The sequence below is a fragment of the Astatotilapia calliptera genome, chromosome 13, assembly GCF_964374335.1.
Source record: "Astatotilapia calliptera chromosome 13, fAstCal68.1, whole genome shotgun sequence".
NCBI classification, from domain to species: domain Eukaryota; kingdom Metazoa; phylum Chordata; class Actinopteri; order Cichliformes; family Cichlidae; genus Astatotilapia; species Astatotilapia calliptera.
In genome coordinates, this window is record NC_137434.1 from 116,289 (window position 1) to 137,296 (window position 21,008).

The 21,008-nt window shown below is 44.7% G+C and overlaps 1 protein-coding gene across 3 annotated transcripts in view; it reads right to left on the minus strand.

The window, feature by feature from the left end:
• Window positions 1-211: 211 nt before the first annotated feature.
• eml4 (EMAP like 4) overlaps window positions 212-21,008 on the minus strand; it is a 29,020-nt gene continuing 8,223 nt past the window's right edge. For 2 of the 3 annotated variants that reach the window (XM_026189261.2, XM_026189263.2), the window contains 18 exons: window positions 20,848-20,883; window positions 20,120-20,243; window positions 19,629-19,778; window positions 19,472-19,541; window positions 19,214-19,315; window positions 19,032-19,127; window positions 18,815-18,949; window positions 15,685-15,820; window positions 14,308-14,456; window positions 14,060-14,185; window positions 13,817-13,954; window positions 13,673-13,740; window positions 13,505-13,593; window positions 13,018-13,115; window positions 4,625-4,712; window positions 4,413-4,511; window positions 4,147-4,277; window positions 212-2,246 (listed from right to left, as the gene is read on the minus strand). In XM_026189261.2, the coding sequence (XP_026045046.2) occupies window positions 1,791-2,246; window positions 4,147-4,277; window positions 4,413-4,511; window positions 4,625-4,712; window positions 13,018-13,115; window positions 13,505-13,593; window positions 13,673-13,740; window positions 13,817-13,954; window positions 14,060-14,185; window positions 14,308-14,456; window positions 15,685-15,820; window positions 18,815-18,949; window positions 19,032-19,127; window positions 19,214-19,315; window positions 19,472-19,541; window positions 19,629-19,778; window positions 20,120-20,243; window positions 20,848-20,883 (2,291 nt within the window). In that variant the 3' untranslated portion in view covers window positions 212-1,790. The remainder of the gene's footprint in view (window positions 2,247-4,146; window positions 4,278-4,412; window positions 4,512-4,624; window positions 4,713-13,017; window positions 13,116-13,504; window positions 13,594-13,672; window positions 13,741-13,816; window positions 13,955-14,059; window positions 14,186-14,307; window positions 14,457-15,684; window positions 15,821-18,814; window positions 18,950-19,031; window positions 19,128-19,213; window positions 19,316-19,471; window positions 19,542-19,628; window positions 19,779-20,119; window positions 20,244-20,847; window positions 20,884-21,008) is intronic. The other variant, XM_026189262.2, reaches the window with a different exon arrangement.

Sequence of the window (21,008 nt, forward strand, 5' to 3'; positions counted from 1 at the left end):
GCCAACGCGTCTTAAATAAATCTCCACATCCCTGCACTTATAGAATATGTAGAGAGTGGAGAGTCTCTCACCTAGAGAACCACAGTTACAATGTAATCATACGTTACTAGGTGTTTTTATTGTAAATGCTTGCAAATGCTGCGTGACCGTACACATTAAACACTGTGGCACCTAAAGTCCGACATCATCAGACAACGTGCACAAAAAAATGTCTGTTTCTAAAACATTTATTTGCATTTCTTGTTCAAATCTTTAGTACAGTCCGTCCTCTGACAGGAATGCATGAGAAAAAACATGATTGGCTCAAAAACAGTCACATGAACATCATCACTGTCTCTGATGAACGCTCAAAAGTCCCCATCATGGCCCCACCCCTTCATGACCATTCAGGTGGGCTCCTGAACTGTGGACAAGCCCTTCAGAGACAAGTGTAAAAACATGGTATTAAAAAGGCAACAACATGAACAACCCAACACCACCCCTCCCTTAACCCACCTGAAAGGCCACGGCCCTGGAGTGACATCATCATGCCATCATTCAGAAAATATTTAACAGATGTGGTCCAGAAGCGACAAAAACATCACCAGCAGTCAAAATCACTGAAACCAGGTAATCAGAGGAGGGGAGCTATTATTTCCTGTCACCTGATTGGATGAGAGATGTGTGGCTGAGTGCTTTTACAGTGTCGCTGAGGAGCTGCTGCCCCTAATGGTGAACAGAAATATACACAGGTATCTGCAGTATATACAAACAGATCCTCAGAAGGAGACACGTCTCTGATCACCGGCCGTCAGATCAATAAAAACATTCACAGTTTTACTCTGGAGGTTGACTTCACGTTCCACATTTCACATTCTGATTACTTCCTGTTTACAACCCGATTACTTCCTATTTACATGACTGTACTCTGGAAACAAGCTCACATGTCTGAGGCTCAGACATGTCATCTTTGATTTTAATCTGAAACCACCATGTTTTTGGATTCAAATTCACACTTCCCGTGTTTCACATTAAAAGCTTCATGCCATTGCTTCCTTAAAGCTTTTATTCTGAAAAATGTGTTTAACCCTTTCTAAAAAAAAAAAAAAATCCACCAATAATCATTTACATTGTTTAAAAGACAAAAACAGGATTATTTTGGGGGTCTAAATACATTTTGGAAAAAAAAAAATCAGGAAAGTTTTAAGACTTTCAGATTCTCCCCAGCCCCACAACACTTCCTGTTCCTGAAACACAGGTGTGTGTGTGTGTGTTCGGAAAACGCTCCCCCTCCCTTCGCTTCTTCTAATGTGACCTTCCAGATGTTTAACTGTGACCTTGAGGTCTTCTTATCGCGTGATCTGTAGGTTTCAGACATTTGTACTTCTTGTGGGGATTCTTATTATTATTGATTAGAATTAATAACTATTATTAGAACTCAGAGTTTGTTCACATTCAAAGCAGCTGAAACCCACTGTGAGTAGCTCCTGTGAATCATGGATGTTCAGATTATTTATCACTAACCACTGCAAGGCTGAAGAAAACCAAAATCAGACTCTCAGGCAGCCTTTTGAACTGTCCCATTTCTCTGGTTTCTGACTGTGTGAAGAGTGGAGGTTTATTCTGAAGTAAATCAGAGACAATGACATCCTCTGGAAGTTTCTATCGTATTAGCCGTCCCATTAACATGCTGAACTATAACCCTAAACTGAACTGAAGCATCATAAAACCCAACAGAATCTCTTCGTTTGCAAAGCCATCCTCACTCGGAGCACAAGTGTGCCTGGTCCCCACAAAGACGCACAAACAGTCTACGATGGCGGGGTCAGAGGGGGCAGCCCCTCGTCGCTGGGCGTAGCCGTATCATCACTGGGCTCCAGACTGTCCTTCAGGCTCACCGTGCTGTCTGAGGGAGGCGGGGTTGACTCAGAATTGGGTGGTGTTAGCTCTGATGAGGGTGGAACTAATTGTGTAGGGGGCGGGGTTTCAGGGGAGGGTTCCTGAGTCCCATTGGCTGTCGGAGGAGGGTTGGGTTCCTGCGAGTGGGTGGTTCCAGTGGGAGGGGGTGGTGCGAATACAGGCTCAACTCGGCGGGGGGTAGAGTTAGAGATGATGCTGTCATTGAGGGACAGCGAAGACTTCTCAACCAAACGCCACTGCATTATGCTGGTGTCCTTCCCGCCCGTCGAGATGAGGTAACTGTCGTCATACAGGAAGGCCACGTTGGTCACATGACTACTGTGGGCGCTGTACTTATGGCTGGGGGCCTGCAGACAAAAACTTTATTAACAGAGCTGATGACACTGACATTTAGAATAGTCACACCCAAACCCTTTTACCTCTAATCAACACTCAGCAATTGATAAGGAACAGCTGGGTGGCTGTAGCTCAGGTACAGCCACCCGGTGGAGCAGGTCAGCTGCTGATCGGAAGGTTAGTTGTTCGATCCCTGCCTTCCCCAGTCTGCATGGGCAAGATACTAACCCCAAGTAGCTCTCTGATGCATCCATCAGAATATGTGTGTGAATGTAGTTAGAAAGCAGTCAGTGTAGAGCAAGTGCTTGTGAGAATGTGTGTGAATGTGGCTTTGAGTACTCCGGGAGAGTAGAAAAGCTATATAGCTATACAAAAATCAGTCCATTTACCATACCCCAATTATCTAATATCCAATGTGTACGAGGGTTCACGTGTGCACTGCAGACCTGCTTTTGGTTTACCTGCTGATTGACCAATCAGCAGGACACTTCTGGAGCGCCAGCTAGTTGAGGTGTTTGTGTCTGACTGGAAGCAGATGTCAGAACAAACAGAGGACACACTGAACAGATTAAACCTCTCGGCTGGCTTGGGAACAACTCTGTGTCCCACCAGAACAGTTAGAGGAGGAGAAGACAGGGAGGTCCTGGGATCTCTGATCAGATGGCTGCTCTCAACTCAGATCTCAGTCTTTGAAACCATCCATCCATCTTCTTCCGCTTATCCGAGGGCCGGGTCACAGGGCAGCAGCCTAAGCAGAGAAGCCCAGGAGACATCCTTGTCAGATGCCCGAACCAACTCAACTGGCTCCTTTTGATGTGGAGGAGCAGCGGCTCTACTCTGAGCCCCTCCCGAATTGCTTAACTCCTCACTCAAAGGGCGAGGCCAGCCACTGTTGGGAGGAAGCTCATTTCCAACAACTGTATCCACGATCTTGTTCTTTCAGTCACTACTCAGATCTCGTGACCATAGGTGAGGGTAGGGACATAGATCAGTAAATTGAGAGCTTCGTGTTTATACTCAGCTCTCTCTTCACCAAGACGGACTGCAGCCACTGCACCAATTCGTCTGTCGATCTCCCGCTCCCTTCACTCGTCACTCGTGAACAAGACCTCGAGATACTCAAACGCCTCCACTCCGGGGCAGTAACTCATCCCTGACCTGGAGTGGGCACTCCACCCTTTTCTGGCTGAGAACCATGGCCTCAGATTTGGAGGTGCCGATACTCCGCTTCACACTCGGCTGTGAACCGTTCCAAGGCGAGCTGGAGGCCATCACCTGTTGAAGCCAACAGAACCACATCATCCGCAAAAAGCAGAGATGAGGTTTTGAGGCCACCCAAGTGAAAGCCTTCCGCCATTTGGCTACGCCTAGAAATTCTGTCCATAAAAATTATGACCAGAATCGGTGAAAAACGGCAGCTCTGGCGGAGCCCATCACCCAGCAGGATTGACTCCAACTTATTGCTGCCTATGTGTACCAAGCTCCTGCAACCGTTGTATAAGGATTGAATGGCCTGTAGCAATGGGCCAGACACCCCATACTCCAGAAGTACTTCCCACAGGGCACTCCGAGGGACACGGTCGAATGCCTTCTCCAAGTCCACAAAACACATGTAGACTGGTTGGGGAAACGCCAATGCACCCTCGAGTATCCTTGAGAGGATAAAGAGCTGGTCCAGTGTTCTGCGACCAGGACCGAGGAAAACCGCATTGTTCCTCCTGTATTTGAGGTTCGACTAACGGACGGACTTGCCTTTCCAGCACCCTGGCATAGACTTTCCCAGGGAGGCTGAGGAGTTTGATCCTCCTCTAGTTGGAACACACCCTCCGGTCCGCATTTATAAAGTAAGCCTTTGAAACCATTTCAGTTTGACGATTAGCATTTTCAAATGTGTGTTTTTATGTGTGTCACCTTGAAGGTGGAGCATGGGTAGGCGAACAGGTGAACTTTACAGAAGTCGTCAGCCAGAGCGATCACCTTCCTGTTGTGGGACCTGATCAGAGCATTGATGTCGGTGCCGTCTGAACCCTCTGGCCAAACACCTGAGATAGGCAGACAGAATTTCAGAGTTAAGAAAGTTGTCCTGATTCAACAGTCAGGGAAGTATAAACATCTTCAGAATAAACACCCTAACACACACACACACACAAATACACACACTCTCCCATTGTACTGACCAAACACATGATATCCCAGGACACAGGTGTAAGTCGCCCAGTCGATGTCTTTACACTCTGAACGATTTCTGATATATTTACAAGCGTTTGGAACGTCCCCTGAAAACAGACATCTGTCACTGTACATCAACAAAATACTGCAGTATTACAGTACTCTGTGATAACAGTACACAGTACTGTAGTGCCAGAGCCTATGATGAGAAGGTACTCACAGTAGAGGATCTCGTAGTCTCCAGAGTTGGACATGATGAAGTTGTTGTCAGGTGACCAGTCCAGGTGGGTGATGTAGCTCGAATGTCCCTGTTGAAACATTTAGTTAACTCATGAACACACCTGAGCACCACCACAAGTGTTTCCAAGTTTAACCCACAGAGGAGCTACATTCAATCTTGTAAAGTGGAATTTGTAGTTAAGGAGAGCAAACACAAGGGCCACTCTTGCTTGTATTGTTGTTGCTCCATGAGCCGCAAAGGAGAGCAAAGTTATGACACACAAAGAGTTAAAGTGAAACATAGTGTTAAAAACAATGAAAAGTTTCACTGTTGTCTGTGCTTGTCATGCTACATTTTATTATCTTTGAAGTGTTTTTACTGCAGTTCTCCCGTTCAGTCGGTCTCTGCTCTTTTCCGGCCCACTTGCAACCAATCAACATTAGGCAGTCGCTTACGTCATCCGCTTTGTCGAACGAACGGTTAGGATCTTGGAGGACTCCTCTCCTCCTCTCTGTCCAACCGAGTGGGACATGGATGGACACGTTTGTGGGACCATAAATCCCGCTTCAGAGACCTCTCCTCTCAGGTTCGCCTCTTATCACAGTAACTTGCACATGTGAAATTAACATCTACCATTAAAGTTACGTTTGGAGGTGAGGTGAGGCTTTCAAACCTAAGAAATCTGAACCAACTGCCAAGCACATAGTACCATTAGGGTTGGGCGATTGGACTAACATATCGGCTATCGACGATATGCTGAGCCCATCGACGTTATTACATGGGCGATTTACAGTGTTGGGAGTACCGGAATACATGTACCGGCATTATGCATTTAAAATACAAAATATGAGTAACTGTATCCCGTTACAGTTACTGTTTAAAAAGGTGGTATTCAGAATACAGTTACTTTGCAGAAATAAATGGATTACACAGCGGTCTTTTCCTGTTTCATATGTTAGGCTATGGTCTTTCTATTATTGGTAATTCCACACCGGTGGAAACCCAAACAAAACACACATTAAGAGGCTGTAATGTCTGTGTCTCAATCTCGCGGCCCATGGTGGCGCTGTCACTTGGTGTTCGCTCGCTCTGCGGTAGAGTATCACTTCCTGTTCCTGCTCAAACACAGTGGTGTTTCTGAGTAGCTTATTTGCTTAGCAATTTAATTAACAACTTTTAAATACATTCTTTTTCATAGTATAATCTTCACGTGCTTCATCCGAAGCACACTTTCTGTGTACTCACTACCTAATTTATAGCCAAAGTATTCACTCACTGTCTCTGTACTGTTTCGCTAGCTTAGCTTAGCTCGTAGCCGACTCGTTAGCACCATGGCTACTTCACCTGTCCCTCCTGCACTTTCTTGCTCATTGTGTCAGATGTTTAGTTACTCCTCGGCCTCCTTTAGCAGTAATGATATCTGTAACAAATGTAGCATATTTGCAGCTATGGAGGCCAGGATTACTGAATTGGAGACTCGGCTTCGCACCCTTCATTCACCCATAGCTAGCCAGGCCCCTGTAGCTGGTGCAGCCAAAGATAGCGTAGGCCCCGCTAGCTGTTCCCCGGCAGACCCCAAGCAGCTGGGGAAAGAGGGCGGCTGGGTCACGGTGAGGAAGAAGCAAAGTCCTAAACAGAAGCCCCAGGTACACCACCAACCCGTTCATGTGTCTAACCGTTTTTCCCCACTCGGCGACACACCCGCCGGGGGTCAAACTCTGGTAATTGGCGATTCTGTTCTCAGACATGTGAAGCTAGAGACACCGGCAACCATAGTCAATTGTCTTCCAGGGGCCAGAGCAGGCGACATTGAAGGAAATTTAAAACTGCTGGCTAAGGGTAAACGTAAATTCAGTAAGATCATAATTCACGTCGGCAGTAATGACACCCGGTTACGCCAATCGGAGGTCACTAAAATCAATATTGAATCGGTGTGTAACTTTGCCAAAACAATGTGGGACTCTGTAGTTTTCTCTGGTCCCCTCCCCAATCAGACCAGGAGTGACATGTTTAGCCGCATGTTCTCCTTAAATTGCTGGCTGTCTGAGTGGTGTCCCAGAAACGATGTGGGCTTCATAGATAATTGGCAAACCTTCTGGAGGAAACCTGGTCTTGTTAGGAGAGACGGCATCCATCCCACTTTGGATGGAGCAACTCTCATTTCTAGAAATATGGACAAATTTATTAAACCCCCCAAAATATGACTATCCAGAGTTGGGACCAGGAAGCAGAGTTGCAGTCTTACACGCCTCTCTGCAGCTTCTCTCCTCCTGCTACCCCCCCAAAAACCCATCTCCATAGAGACTGTGTCAGCTCCCAAACAGACAAAAAACAAACTAAAAACCAGCAACAAACAACTTAAACATAAACAATTACAAAGAAAGAACAATAAAGTATCCACATCTGAACCAAAGAGTAAAACGGTGAAATCTGGATTATTAAATATTAGGTCTCTCTCCTCCAAGTCTCTGTTAGTACATGACTTAATAATTGATCAACAAATTGATTTACTCTGCCTTACAGAAACCTGGTTGCAGCAGGATGATTATGTTAGTTTAAATGAATCAACACCCCCGAGTCATTCTAACTACCAGAAACCTCGAAGCACAGGCCGAGGGGGTGGTGTGGCAGCAATTTTTCACACCAGCCTATTAATTAATGAAAGACCAAGACAGACTTAATTCATTTGAAAGCCTGATGCTTAGCCTCGTCCACCCCAGCTGTAAAACTCAGAAACCAGTCTTACTTGTTATCATCTATCATCCACCTGGGCCTTACACAGAGTTTGTCTGATTTCTCAGACTTTATATCTAATTTAGTTCTGAGCTCAGATAAAATAATTATTGTGGGTGATTTTAACATCCATGTAGATGCTAAAAGTGACAGCCTCAACATGGCATTTAATCTGTTATTAGACTCAATTGGTTTCTCTCAAAATGTAAAAGAACCCACCCACCACTTTAATCACACTCTAGATCTTGTTTTAACATATGGCATAGAAACTGAACATTTAACAGTGTTTCCTGAAAACCCTCTCCTGTCTGATCATTTCCTGATAACATTTACATTTACAATAATTGATTACACAGCGGTGGAGAGTAGACTTTATCAAAGTAGATGTCTTTCTGAAAGCGCTGTAACTAAGTTTAAGAATATAATCCACCCACTGTTATCATCTTCAATGCCCTGTACCAACATAGAGCAGAGCAGCTATCTGAACGCTACTCCAACAGAGGTCGATTATCTTGTTAATAATTTCACCTCCTCACTACGTACGACTCTGGATACTGTAGCTCCTGTGAAAACTAAGGTCTCTAATCAGAAGTACCTGACTCTGTGGTATAATTCTCAAACACGTACCCTAAAGCAGATGACTCGTAATCTGGAGAGGAAATGGCGTGTCACAAATTTAGAGGATCATCATTTAGCCTGGAGAAATAGTTTGCTGCTTTATAAGAAAGCCCTCCGCAAAGCCAGAACATCTTACTATTCATCACTGATTGAAGAAAATAAGAACAACCCCAGGTTTCTCTTCAGCACTGTAGCCAGTCTGACAAAAAGTCAGAGCTCTTTTGAGCCAACAATCCCTTTAACGTTAACTAGTAATGACTTCATGAACTTCTTCACAAATAAAATTTTTTATCATTAGAGAAAAAATTACCAGTAATCATCCCACAGATGTAATATTATCTACAGCTACTCTTAGTACCATTGATGTTAAGTTAGACTCTTTTTCTCTAATTGATCTTTCTGAGTTAACTTCAATAATTACTTCCTCCAAACCATCAACGTGTCTTTTAGACCCCATTCCTACAAAACTGCTCAAAGAAGTCCTGCCATTAATTAATTCTTCGATCTTAAATATGATCAACCTATCTCTAATGATCGGCTATGTACCACAGGCCTTCAAGCTGGCTGTAGTTAAACCTTTACTCAAAAAGCATCTCTAGACCCAGCAGTCTTAGCTAATTATAGGCCAATCTCCAACCTTCCTTTCATATCAAAAATCCTTGAAAGAGCAGTTGTCAAACAGCTAACAGATCATCTGCAGAGGAATGGTTTATTTGAAGAGTTTCAGTCAGGTTTCAGAGCTCATCACAGCACAGAAACAGCTTTAGTGAAGGTTACAAATGATCTTCTTATGGCCTCTGACAGTGGACTCATCTCTGTGCTTGTCCTGCTAGACCTTAGTGCAGCATTCGATACTGTCGACCATAATATCCTATTAGAGCGATTAGAACATGCTGTAGGTATTACAGGTACTGCACTGCAGTGGTTTGTATCATATCTATCTAATAGACTCCAGTTTGTGCATGTAAATGGAGAGTCCTCTTCACACACTGAGGTTAATTATGGAGTTCCACAGGGTTCAGTGCTAGGACCAATTCTGTTTACATTATACATGCTTCCCTTAGGCAGCATCATTAGAAGACATAGCATACATTTACACTGCTATGCAGATGACACCCAGCTCTATCTGTCCATGAAGCCAGATAACACACACCAATGAGTTAAACTGCAGGAATGTCTTAAAGACATAAAGACCTGGATGGCCGCTAACTTTCTGCTTCTTAATTCAGATAAAACTGAGGTTATTGTACTCGGCCCTGAAAGGCCTAGAAATATGGTATCTAACCAGATTCTTACTCTGGATGGCATTACCTTGGCCTCCAGTAACGCTGTGAGGAACCTTGGAGTCATTTTTGACCAGGACATGTCCTTCAATGCACATATTAAACAAATATGTAAAACTGCGTTCTTCCATTTGCGCAACATCTCTAAAATTAGAATTATACTGTCTCAGAGTGACGCTGAAAAACTAGTTCATGCATTTATTACTTCCAGGCTGGACTACTGTAATTCATTATTATCAGGATGTCCAAAAAACTCACTGAAAAGCCTTCAGCTAATCCAAAATGCTGCAGCAAGAGTACTGACAGGGACTAGAAAGAGAGAGCATATTTCTCCTGTTTTGGCTTCCCTTCATTGGCTTCCTGTTAAATCCAGAATTGAATTCAAAATCCTGCTGCTCACATACAAGGTCTTAAATAATCAGGCCCCATCTTATCTTAATGACCTTGTAGTACCATATCAGAATCAGAATACCGTAAATGTCGGGCTATAAGCCGCTACTTTTTGCACAAGCTTTGAACCCTGCGGCTTTTAGTCAGGTGCGGCTTTTCTATGGATTTTCCATGATTTTTGTGATATCGTAAGACGATTTGTTTTGTTTGTTCCGCTGTTGTACGGCACTACGTTGCCTGGCGGAAGGATCGGGGTTCAAGAGTGGTATGTTAGTCACATGTCCGTCCGCCAGGCAACGTAGTGCCGTACGAAGTAGCGCGAAAAACAAACTTCAAAGTAGCGCTACGCATTCAGCGGGAGGCATGGATGACGAGCGGCGATAAACTTGCGAAAAGCAAGTTATGCCCAACTCCACCGGTGGATTCTGACAGCGTGGAAAAGTGCGAAAACATCCACGATCACCAACGGATTTTGAAGGGCTGGACTGCTGCATGATGGAGAGGAGGACACCGCCACGGCCCTTCTGAGGGTGTTCGACTCTGACACTGACAACGAGGATTTCTTTGGTTTTGAAAGTGATAACGAAGGAGAGAAGCGGAGAGTGGATGACGAAGCCATCCTGAGCCTGTTTGTATCCGACATTGGAGAAGAGGACTTTGGTGGTTTTAGAGCGCAGGAAGAAGAGAAAGATGGTGAATGACTGACTTTTCTTCTTGTTACAGCCGTGTCACTGCACCTGAGCCTAAAAGGTAGTCCGAATCTATTTTTCTGGTGTGCTGTAGGTTACTGTTATGTACTACATGTGCAAATATGTACCCATAACTTGTTTTTCAAAATATTAATAAAAGGGGTGTGTCTCCAAACAGCCATCTCTTTCCTGACAATTCCCTTTGTGCATATTCTCTTACATATGATAAGTCAACATTGAAACACCTGCGGCTTTTAGTCAGGTGCGGCTAATGTATGTACAAAACAGGATTTTCCCCTGATTTTAGCTTGTGCGGCTAATATTCAGGTGCGCTTTGTAGTCCGGGAAATACGGTAATCAGAATTTATTGATCCCTGGGGGAAATTATTTTTTGTTACAGTGCTCCATTATAAACCAACATTAAGACAAGACAGAGAATACACTAACTAAGAATAGTACAATAAATATCACCCTATTAGAGCACTTCGCTCTCGCTCTGCAGGCCTACTTGTTGTTCCTAGAGTATTTAAAAGTAGAATGGGAGGGAGAGCCTTCAGTTTTCAGGCCCCTCTTCTGTGGAACCAGCTTCCAGTTTGGATTCAGGAGACAGACACTATCTCTACTTTCAAGATTAGCCTTCAAACTTTCCTTTTTGCTAAAGCATATAGTTAGGGCTGGACCAGGTGACCCTGAATCCTCCCTTAGTTATGCTGCAATAGACATAGGCTGCCGGGGGATTCCCATGATGCATTGAGTTTTTCCTTTCCAGTCACCTTTCTCGCTCACTATGTATTAACAGACCTCTCTGCATTGAATCATATCTGTTATTAATCTCTGTCTCTCTTTCACAGCATGTCTTTTATCCTGTCTTCCTTCTCTCACCCCAACCGGTCGCAGCAGATGGCCGCCCCTCCCTGAGCCTGGTTCTGCCGGGGGTTTCTTCCTGTTAAAAGGGAGTTTTTCCTTCCCACTGTTGCCAAAGTGCTTGCTCATAGGGGGTCATATGATTGTTGGGTTTTTCTCTGTATCTATGAAGTGCCTTGAGGCGACTTATGTTGTGATTTGGCGCTATATAAATAAAATTGAATTGAATTGAATGTCACCTCTACTTGCAGCCCGCATAATGACGTAAAGAGATATTTTTAAAAATTATTTAATATGAAGGCAATAGGCAGAGTGTTACAGGCATAGCCCTAAAGAATGTAGCCATATGGGCAGTGTAGTCCAGTTGTAAGTATTAAGACACTGCAAAAAGTGCAGCCTTACCTAATGTCCACCTACTGTTACTCATTTATATTAAGATTTAAACATCTAGTTGGTGTTGGTATGGAGAGTAACCTTCAGTAATAGTAATGAATCACACAGCAATAGTACATTCATGTAGCTGTAAAAAGATGATAATATATTAAGTAATCCAAAGTATTCAGAATACGTTACTCTCATTGAGTAACGTAACGGAATGCATTACAAAATACATTTTGGGGCATGTAATCTGTAGTGGAATACATTTTAAAAGTAACCTTCCCAGCACTGGCGATTTATTCGTTTGCCCATGAGTAAATTTGATAATAATAATGGAGCGAATAGAAGCAGTCAAAAGAAAGAAAAAAAAGATAATAGAGCTCTTTTAACAGCACCCTCTTTCATTTGAGAGCAAATGCCCCCTCCTCAGAGAGCACCCAAAAGCTTGTTGATGGAGCTGCAGAAGCTGGTGATAGCCTAGCATACTCAGCCGGATGGTGGACACGGACATCCTCATGCAAGTTAGTCAGGTTTGAGTACTTTGCTCGCATTTTACATCCGCACAAGTGGCACACCGCTTTGGTTACATTCTTAGGTTTACCTCTTTCATCCCAAATTGGTGACTTTTTTTATTTATTTATTTTTAGCGCTGTTAGCGTTAACATGCTGTCATCACGACAATTAACCCATCTGGAGCGTAGACTCAGTCAAAATCTCTGAAATGTCTCGCATTTTGGGTAGTTTGTCCAAAGTTTGTTCATTCTGCACTCCAGATGGGTTGAGCAGGTTAAAAATGTTAAAATTTCTGTGTTGTAAACGCGCAAATCAGTCCGTGCATGATTACAGTCGCCCATCGTTGATTATTGAACTGATGATTGTCGTTTGTAAAATTTTTATATATTGCCCAACCCTAAGTACCACGCCCATGGCTCTGGTACATTGCACAAAGTGGATGGAATACAGAAGGACGACAGCCTTCTTCGACTTTTCCTCAAATGAAGTTGAAGCTTGGACATAGCCGTGTGTTCTAGCAGAACAATGATCACAAACACACATCAGAAGTGATTTTGGACAAAGCAGGCTAACATTAAGCTTCTGGAATGGCCTTCCTAAAGTCTGCCCTCAGCACTAGAATATTTGTAAACTATGCTTACAAGCTGGGTCTGTGCTAAGAAACCAACCAAAACAAGCGTTACCAATTCTGCCAAGACGAGCAGCCTAATATCAGTGAGAAAAACGCCCGAAGCTTGTTAACTGATACCAAAACGTTTCGTTACTTATCCAAGTAATTCACCTGCATGATGAACCAATATTTCTCCCACTGAAAACACAATGTCCAGATGAACAGATTTAACTTTTTGGGGCAAACTGAACAAACTAACGGATGCAACAGGGGCAGACAGGTGTTCACTAAGCTGCAATTGTTTTTTTGACTCACCGTGCACTTTCCGTATCGGCTGTATTTGCGTCCTTGTTCAGAGACGTTGTAAAGGTAAATAAAGTTATCGTGAGATCCGACAGCCAGCATGCTTCCATCTGCAGAGAGAGATAGAGAGGTGCAAGCTGAGATTTGTAGTTCTCTCATAACACCGTTATGATCTTCAGTTTAATGAGTGTCCATGTTCAGGGGCTGCGTCCTGTGGCTGACACCGCATACAAGGTGGAGCTCTGTACAGCATCACAAACATCTGCTCTTGTCACCTAGCAACCACATCAATGACAGCCTACATTCTCAGAAATCTCTTAAATTTATTTACTACTGGAAGCCGTTACACAGTAACATGATATCACACCAAGAGGGCTGCCCATTGTTAGCGAACAGATAAAGATGCTCCGAGGTCAGCCGAAAGCTGGCGACCTCCAGACATCTGTTAGGCACACAGCGTGTTCCAGCCACAGCCCGTGAACAACGTAGCTCCACCCACCAATGGAGAAGCGCATCACTGACAGCTGCTCGTTCCCATCGGTGTGAATCCCCACCAGGTCGTTGGTTTCAGCATCCAGAACGTACCACCTGACAGGGACCAGAGGTCAGAGATACAAGGAAAGGATCTTTGAGTTCAGGTAGAAAAAAAACAAAACTCTGTACTGACTTTCCTGATCGCGTTCCTATGGCGACCACAGCGCCACTTGGATGGAAGTCTGCACAGTGTCCGTGTTCCTGAGGAGGAGAAACATGCGATCACCAATGACCAATCGATAAATAATCAATAAATTGCCTCCCCGTCACCACGCACCTTTTCATCCAGCGTGCGACTCCACAGCAGACTGTGATCGCTCGAGTTCCAGAGGCAGACGAGCCGGTCCTGAGCGCATGTCAGAAACAGGTCTTTGGACGGGTGAGCCGCCAAACCCCACAGCTCGTCTGTGTGGCCCTGAACACATCACAACACAGAGGTACTGAAGTTTTCTGGTCAGTGACGCCATGCGATCATGTGACCTCCTGGTCTGTCGTCACTTCCCGGAGGCGTTTTACTCACCTGGACCTCAACCAGGAAGCCATCGTTGAAAGTTCCTCTCAGGATGAAGTTACGCGACGTCCCGACCAGAAACTCGTCCCCCTTCCCCTCAGACACTGCTCTGATGGTTCCATATTGATCTGGGACCTGTGGGGATCAAACGCGTAGCCTCAGTCACATGGTTGACACTTTAGATTTGTGGAGATTGACGGCCGAGATGATGTCATCACAGCTGAGTTTCATTGAGGTGTGCATGTGTGCTGCGAGACCTCGATCTCACGGTGACGTTGCAGTTCGTGGTCCCACAGGATGATTTTTTGGTCCTTTTTTCCTCCAGTCAGCAGCATGCCGCTCCTCATCCCACACATACAGAAAACACTTCCCTCGTGACCATCGACATGATGAAGTATCCGAAAGGCTGCGTAGACAGACACACACACACACACACAGAGGTGAGTTATCAAACAAAAAAATAAGCTTTGATTAAAGGATTTTTTTTTTTAACTCTGAAAGTTGAAACAGGACGTGGCTGTTCCTAAATCTGAGAAACGCATCGTTCGTCTGTGACACGTCCTCTGGGGGTCACGTGACTAAGTGTTCAAAGCACAAAAGTGACCTCTGAATGAACAGAAAAGTTATGTTTCAGCCGTGACCACGTCACGCACCTCAAATGTTTTCCCACATTTATTAATCTGAAACTCTGATCATGTGCGATGTCACGTCCAATCATGTTTAAGGCGTCCCGACACAGATTTCTGCTCAGGGACTTTTCTGGACTTCCCCATGTCCTCACTGCTCCCATGGAAGTGCAAGCGGTACATGTTAGTTCTTCATGTTTACACAGGAAGTCAGAAAGTATGTTGCTGCTGATGTTCCTACAGGAAGCACCAACGTGTAACGTTCATGTAGATGAAAACAAACTGCTTTAAATAGGTTTAGTTCCTGCACTCTTTTTACAGAGCAGCTCACAAAACAACCAGCGGGAGGCAGCAGATCATAATGAAAACACTTCCTGTTCCTGCAGATTTCCTCCAAAAACCAAGTTTCCTGTTGCTTGTATGCACCAACGTGCTGCCGAGGGGTAAAAATCCATCTCCACTTTCACTGTCTTTTGTCCCCTTCTCAGAAAAAAAGCGCTCAGAGTAGAATTTCAGTAGAAAATCATTTAATCCCTGGCATCATGTCTCTAAAAACCAGTTTAACAACATGACAAAAACCATTACTGAAACTGGGCCAACACACACAACCTGTTGTTGTTCTGTGGTTTTTCTGTAGTCGGTTGCTTACAGGACTCTGGAGCTGCTGGTTCTGGTCGGTTTAAATCAAACTCTTCACTCTGACATTTTCTGTGACCTTAAAATCAGCGAGACTGTCATTTGCTTTAGCATCGAACTCTGAAGCTGTAAAACCTGTCGGGATCCGTCTCGTGCAGGGAAACGCTTCAGGGCGGATACCAATGCAAACTCATTAAACAGACCGAGCTTATTTCATTAACAAGGCGAATGCCGTTTTACTCAGGATGAAAATATGCACGTCGTTTCCCTCACAGCGTCTCGGCTTGTTTGTTTCTCTGCTCTGCGGCTGCCCCGTGGCACACACCTGCACGATCTTTATGCAAAACACTGTGAACAACCCCAACCCGATACCTCGAGGCCCCTTCCCGGCCGGGTTCTCCGTGGCGCTCCTGGTCCAGACCAGCAGCCTACCCCCAGAATCTCCAGTGACGATGTCTCCGGTACTCAGAAACGCCAGGCACTGGATGAACTTTGGCTTTTCGTATTTCTAGAAAACAGGAGAAAGCAGGAGAGGAGTGTTGGAGTGAGTTCAAAGAAGGACCCGGGTTTCCTCTAAAGACAAAAAGCTGAGAAAAATCTTTGATTTAAATCAAGTAAAAAGTGTGTAGGTGCAAGTTTAATAAGCTCGATGTTTCTGCTGTGTTTTCATGGATAGATGCTTTTGTGTTTTGTGGACTCAGCAGCTGTTTCAGGGGATCTGCTGCAGAAATACCACCTTCATATCATCTGTTTAATTCTGTGATAAAGGGTTTTCTTTCTGTCCTCAGCCGGGTGGAGCTTCCTGTTCTCCTGTAGATTTTTACTGATTTTTCCACTAAGAGCAAACAGAGTTCACAGTTCACCATGATCACTTTTTTGACTCCTTTCACTTCATCTGCTGCAGAATCTGTTTATCAGCTCACTGGAATTACGTCACCGAAAGTGAAACCAGCAGAGAAACAGGGGTCCGACTTTTCACACCCGGGGGTCCGTCTGTCTTTGCTCCAGATCCAAACATTTAATCATGTACTCACTTCCTGTCGTCACGTACAGCTCGTTCAGCTCAGCAGGCAGCATCACCAGCTCGTGGTTGTATGCCTCTGACTACACGCTGCTTACAGTTTCCCTCTATCACGCTCCAGATTCACCTTTAACCTCTGCAATGACAACTGTTGTATTTTATCCATCGAGTGAGGCGCGTGTGACATTTTGCCATCGCTGGAAAATAAAATCTTAAGTTATGGTCAAAGAAGTGAATTAGTGAGGTCACAGAGACTTCTGAATCCAAACTGGCACAACCACACCGAACAACCATCACTGCTTAAACTGCTGTGTTTTCAGCCCCTGCTGGGCGTCACTACACAAACCCTGCCTCTAATCAGCTCGGAGCTCCTTCAGCCTCTCTGCGTCTACACCGCATCTTCTCTGTTGTGTAACCACAGAAAGCTGAGGGTTCTTACTGGAACAAAAAACGAAACACTTTTAGTGCAGCTTCAGTTTAAGATCAGAGACCAACAGGTATGAAACCACTGCTTGCTGTCCATTCAGATCACCTGTACCCACCGTTTATTGTTTATTGGGGCGATCGTGGCTCAAGATCGTCTTGTAATCAGAAGGTTGCCGGTTCGAGCCCCGGCCCCGTTGTGTCCTTGGGCAAGACACTTCACCCGTTGCCTACTGGTGGTGGTCAGAGGGCCCGGTGGCGCCAGTGTCCGGCAGCCTCGCCTCTGTCAGTGCGCCCCAGGGTGGCTGTGGCTACAATGTAGCTGCCATCACCAGTGTGTGAATGGGTGTGTGACTGGATGTGTAAAGCGCTTTGGGGTCCTTAGGACCAAGTAAAGCGCGTAAAGCAAATACAGGCCATTTACCATATTGTGTTGGTAATAATAATAATAGTAATAATAACTTTATTTATAAAGAGCTTTCAAAGTTCTGTACAGCTATTTGAAAATAAAAAGGTAGATAAATCGACACATAGCAATTAAAGTTAAAAAGATAAGAATTTAAAAAACGAAATGGGACAGAATTAAGACATGTAGGAAAGGGTGAACAAGTGGGTCTTCAGAGCATGCCTGCCTAATATCTTGAGGGAGGTTGTTCCACAAAAACGGGGCACAAAAAGAAAACGCACACTCTCCAATTGTTTTTTCCTGGCCCTAGGAACCTTTAGAAGGCCAGAGTCCTGAGATCGGGGATGGAACATAAAGATGTAAAAGGTCGGAGAGGTATGAAGGTGCCACACTATTTAAAGCCTTGTAGGTGAGCAGCAGGACCTTAAAATCTGCTCGTAGTTAATGAAGAGATCTCAGTACAGGGGTACAGTTTTCGTTAAAATGCGAGCAGCTGCATTTTGCACCATCTGTAAACCTCTAAAACTTTTCTTTGGTAGCCCAGAAAGGAGAGCGTTACAATAATTGGCGATGTTCCTCAAGTTATCTTTGTTATCTCTTTTACATGAGACTCGAAGGAGAGCACCATGTCGAACCACACACCCAAGTTTTTAAATCTTGTCCCTGCAATTTATGACATAGTCGTCAATTTTCAAGATGAAATTTTAGGACACTTATTGACATTTTTGTGGTCCAGTGACCATCAACTCTGTCTTATCAGTATTTAGAAGCAGGAAGTTATCTGATAACCCGAACTTAATTGCAGATAGACAAGATTCTAATTTAGACACCTCAGCACAATGCAAATATTTTTCTTGTAAAACAAAGTGGGGCCTAGCAAAAAAGGTTTGGGAACCACTGGGTTAAAGGAACATAAAGCTGCAGGTAACAATGCGTAACAATGAAAGGTTACATTAAAAGAACACCAAGAGGCAGCAGACACAGAGAATACAGCAATGGTCCAAGTACGGAGCCCTGAGGCACCCCATGGCTCACTGCACAGGTCTCAGAGAGAACTAACAGTCTGACATCTCCCAGACAGGTAGGTTCTCAGCCATGATAAAACATTTCCTGTGACTCCAATAAAATTTTCCAGCCTATCCAATAAAATAGATTGATCCACAGTGTCAAACACAGCACTTAGATAAACATTGCAGAACCAAGAGACGGCGTGTCATGACACCCAGCGTCATCGATGTGGCTGATAGCGCAGGCATCAGGCAAACATCTTTATTTTCATTGTTCTAAAAGCCTTCGTACACGAAACTGGACACGTTCTAGTATTTGCACGTACACCAAGCGCAAGTTTGTATTTTGGTTTTATTTCAAATAGACTTTATTTGGACAGCAGCTGCTAGTACTGACCAAGGCATTTAAATCTGACATACTGTTACAGACCCCCATCTCAGGGTCAGTCTGTCCCATTTAAACCATATGGTGTTAAATACCGACCTCCCCCGGTGCAATCTTCTTCCCCACCATCAAAGCTCAGCACAGCTTGTTTGGCAACAAATTTGATGGGTCTTTTTTTTGTCAATCACAGGTGCCGATCGTGAATCTATGAGTGCTTAATCAGTGATGAGCACTGTTACAGTTAAACTGCAGAAACTCACCCCAAAGATTCCCTGTTTACGAGCAAGCGCGTTCCCATTCCAGCTCCAGAAAAAGATGTGGGACTTCCCGCAGGTGACGATGGTGTTTTGGTCCGTTGGGTGGAACTCCACAACCAGGACCACATCATTGGTGGTCTGCAAAAACACAGCATTTGAGCACAGGTGGAACACGTTGGAACCGGTAAAAACCAGTGCAGTAACAAAAACGTGGGCTCACCTTGATCTCTGCTATCTTTGACTCCTTTTTCCAATCCCAGACTGTTAACATGTGGTCGTTACTGTCATCAATCACACTCAGGTGCCGACCAGAATCCTGAGAGACACAGCAAGGTTGATGATGCATAGAGCTGCAGGTATGTGAGAACTACAGCTCCCGTGGTGCACCTGGCTGATACTTACAACTTTGGAGAAAGCCAGGGAGCCGACGCCTCGTTCAAACGTTAGCTCACCTATGACGTGGAGCTTGGCCAGACTGACGCTGTCCCAGACATGAACTTGAGCCTGAGAGGGACAGCACCCTTGTCTTAATTGTTTTTATTCATTTATTTAAAAAGTTCTATCCATCAGCAGCTCTCCTGTTAGCCTCGGTTTTCGACTCGTATTTACATTTTCCTTTTGTCTGAAAGTTGACCTTAAAAACGTGGTATGTGTTCTCACCCGTCCATCTTTGTCGACTCCTGCGAGCTGTCCCGTGGCAATCCGGATTTTATCGGGATGGATGGCCAGGCTGACAGAAACAAAAAGAGCAGCTCACTTATCTGTCGCCTCAAACAGCCAATAGGAGAGCAGCGAGTACTACGGAGCTCTTTCTCACCATTTGACGCACTCGCTGTGTCCGAGGTAATGTCTCTGAGTCCGCTCCTCGTAGTTAAACAGAACCACGACCGACGCAATGAAGTAAACAATCTCTCCGGTTGGAAGGAGGTAGATGTTTGCTCTGCAGTCTCTTCCCCGGTAACCGTACCTGCACGAAGTCAAGGAAACACCTGGACAACAGCTGGAGATGTAGTGACATTCACAACAGAGCAGGTGAGGGATGCATGAAGATCTCTGAAGGCCGTGACCTGCTGATGCTTAGACTTTGGTTTTACTGATATACACAGATAACGCTGACCTGCCACACCCGTGGTCTCTCCTGAACTTCCAATACTCTGAATTTTGGCCTGGAATTCTGCATTTAAACACTGAGCTTTTACACATCAGTGTCAGAAAAGTGTTTCACTGCATAACACCTGTTTCATCAAAGCGGCCAATATTTATCACTGCTAAGTGTAAGAGCACTCCCGTGTCCCAGGTGAAGGATACACCCACGCCAGCTTCAGTCTTTCTGGAGGAAGTTCGGTCCGAATGTCGTTGTAGTTCTCCACGTCTGAAGGGATGAACATGGTGATCGGTCGACCACGCATGAACATCTTAATAGCATTCCCCTCTGAAACATTAGACAGACATTCCTCAGACTAGCACAGCAGTCCAACCCCAAAGCATAAATCCCAAACTGCAAAGCTAATCCTGTCAGAGTCTAATGGGTCTAGTTTTTATTGATTTGGCAAATAAATATCGGCATTGAAGCAGATTTGGTTACAGATGTTCTGTCTTTCAGGTGTGACAGTTGTTAGCAGAGGTGAAACAGGCCAAGATCTGAAAGGTGCTGCTGATTTAAGAAGAAAAAAAAAAAAAAGCAAGACAGATGAAGAAACTGAGGCTTTAAAGCTGTGCAGGTGAGGCAGCTCGGGCACGCGTTTGTGTGTGCGCACGGTGGGTGATTTGTCTGATTGGGAGTGTGAATAAATTTATTTTATTACTTTTTCACCTTATATGGGGGTAAATGATGTCAGGGAGTCAAACACAGGTATGACATCACCTGAACAGCCTGAAGGAGTAAGAGCAGGTGTGCGAGCGAGACTGGCAGCATCAAGCAGAGTGTGAGAGAGCAAGAGAGAGAGCTGTGATTGGTGCAGAAACAGGGAGCGCTCATACAGCAGCCGCTAGCACATTAGACCGTTAGCTTGCTCCGACAGATCGTTACGACTTACCAGCTTGGCTGTTTTTCTCTCGAGTTGAGATTTTGGCTGGTTTGAGACAAAGACACGATCACTGAGAAAAACCAACAACAGACAACACAAACAGCAGCAGCACAGCCTCGAAGACAAGAACGCTTTGAAACGTCTCCGAGGCTTTCTGTCCATTTCTACAC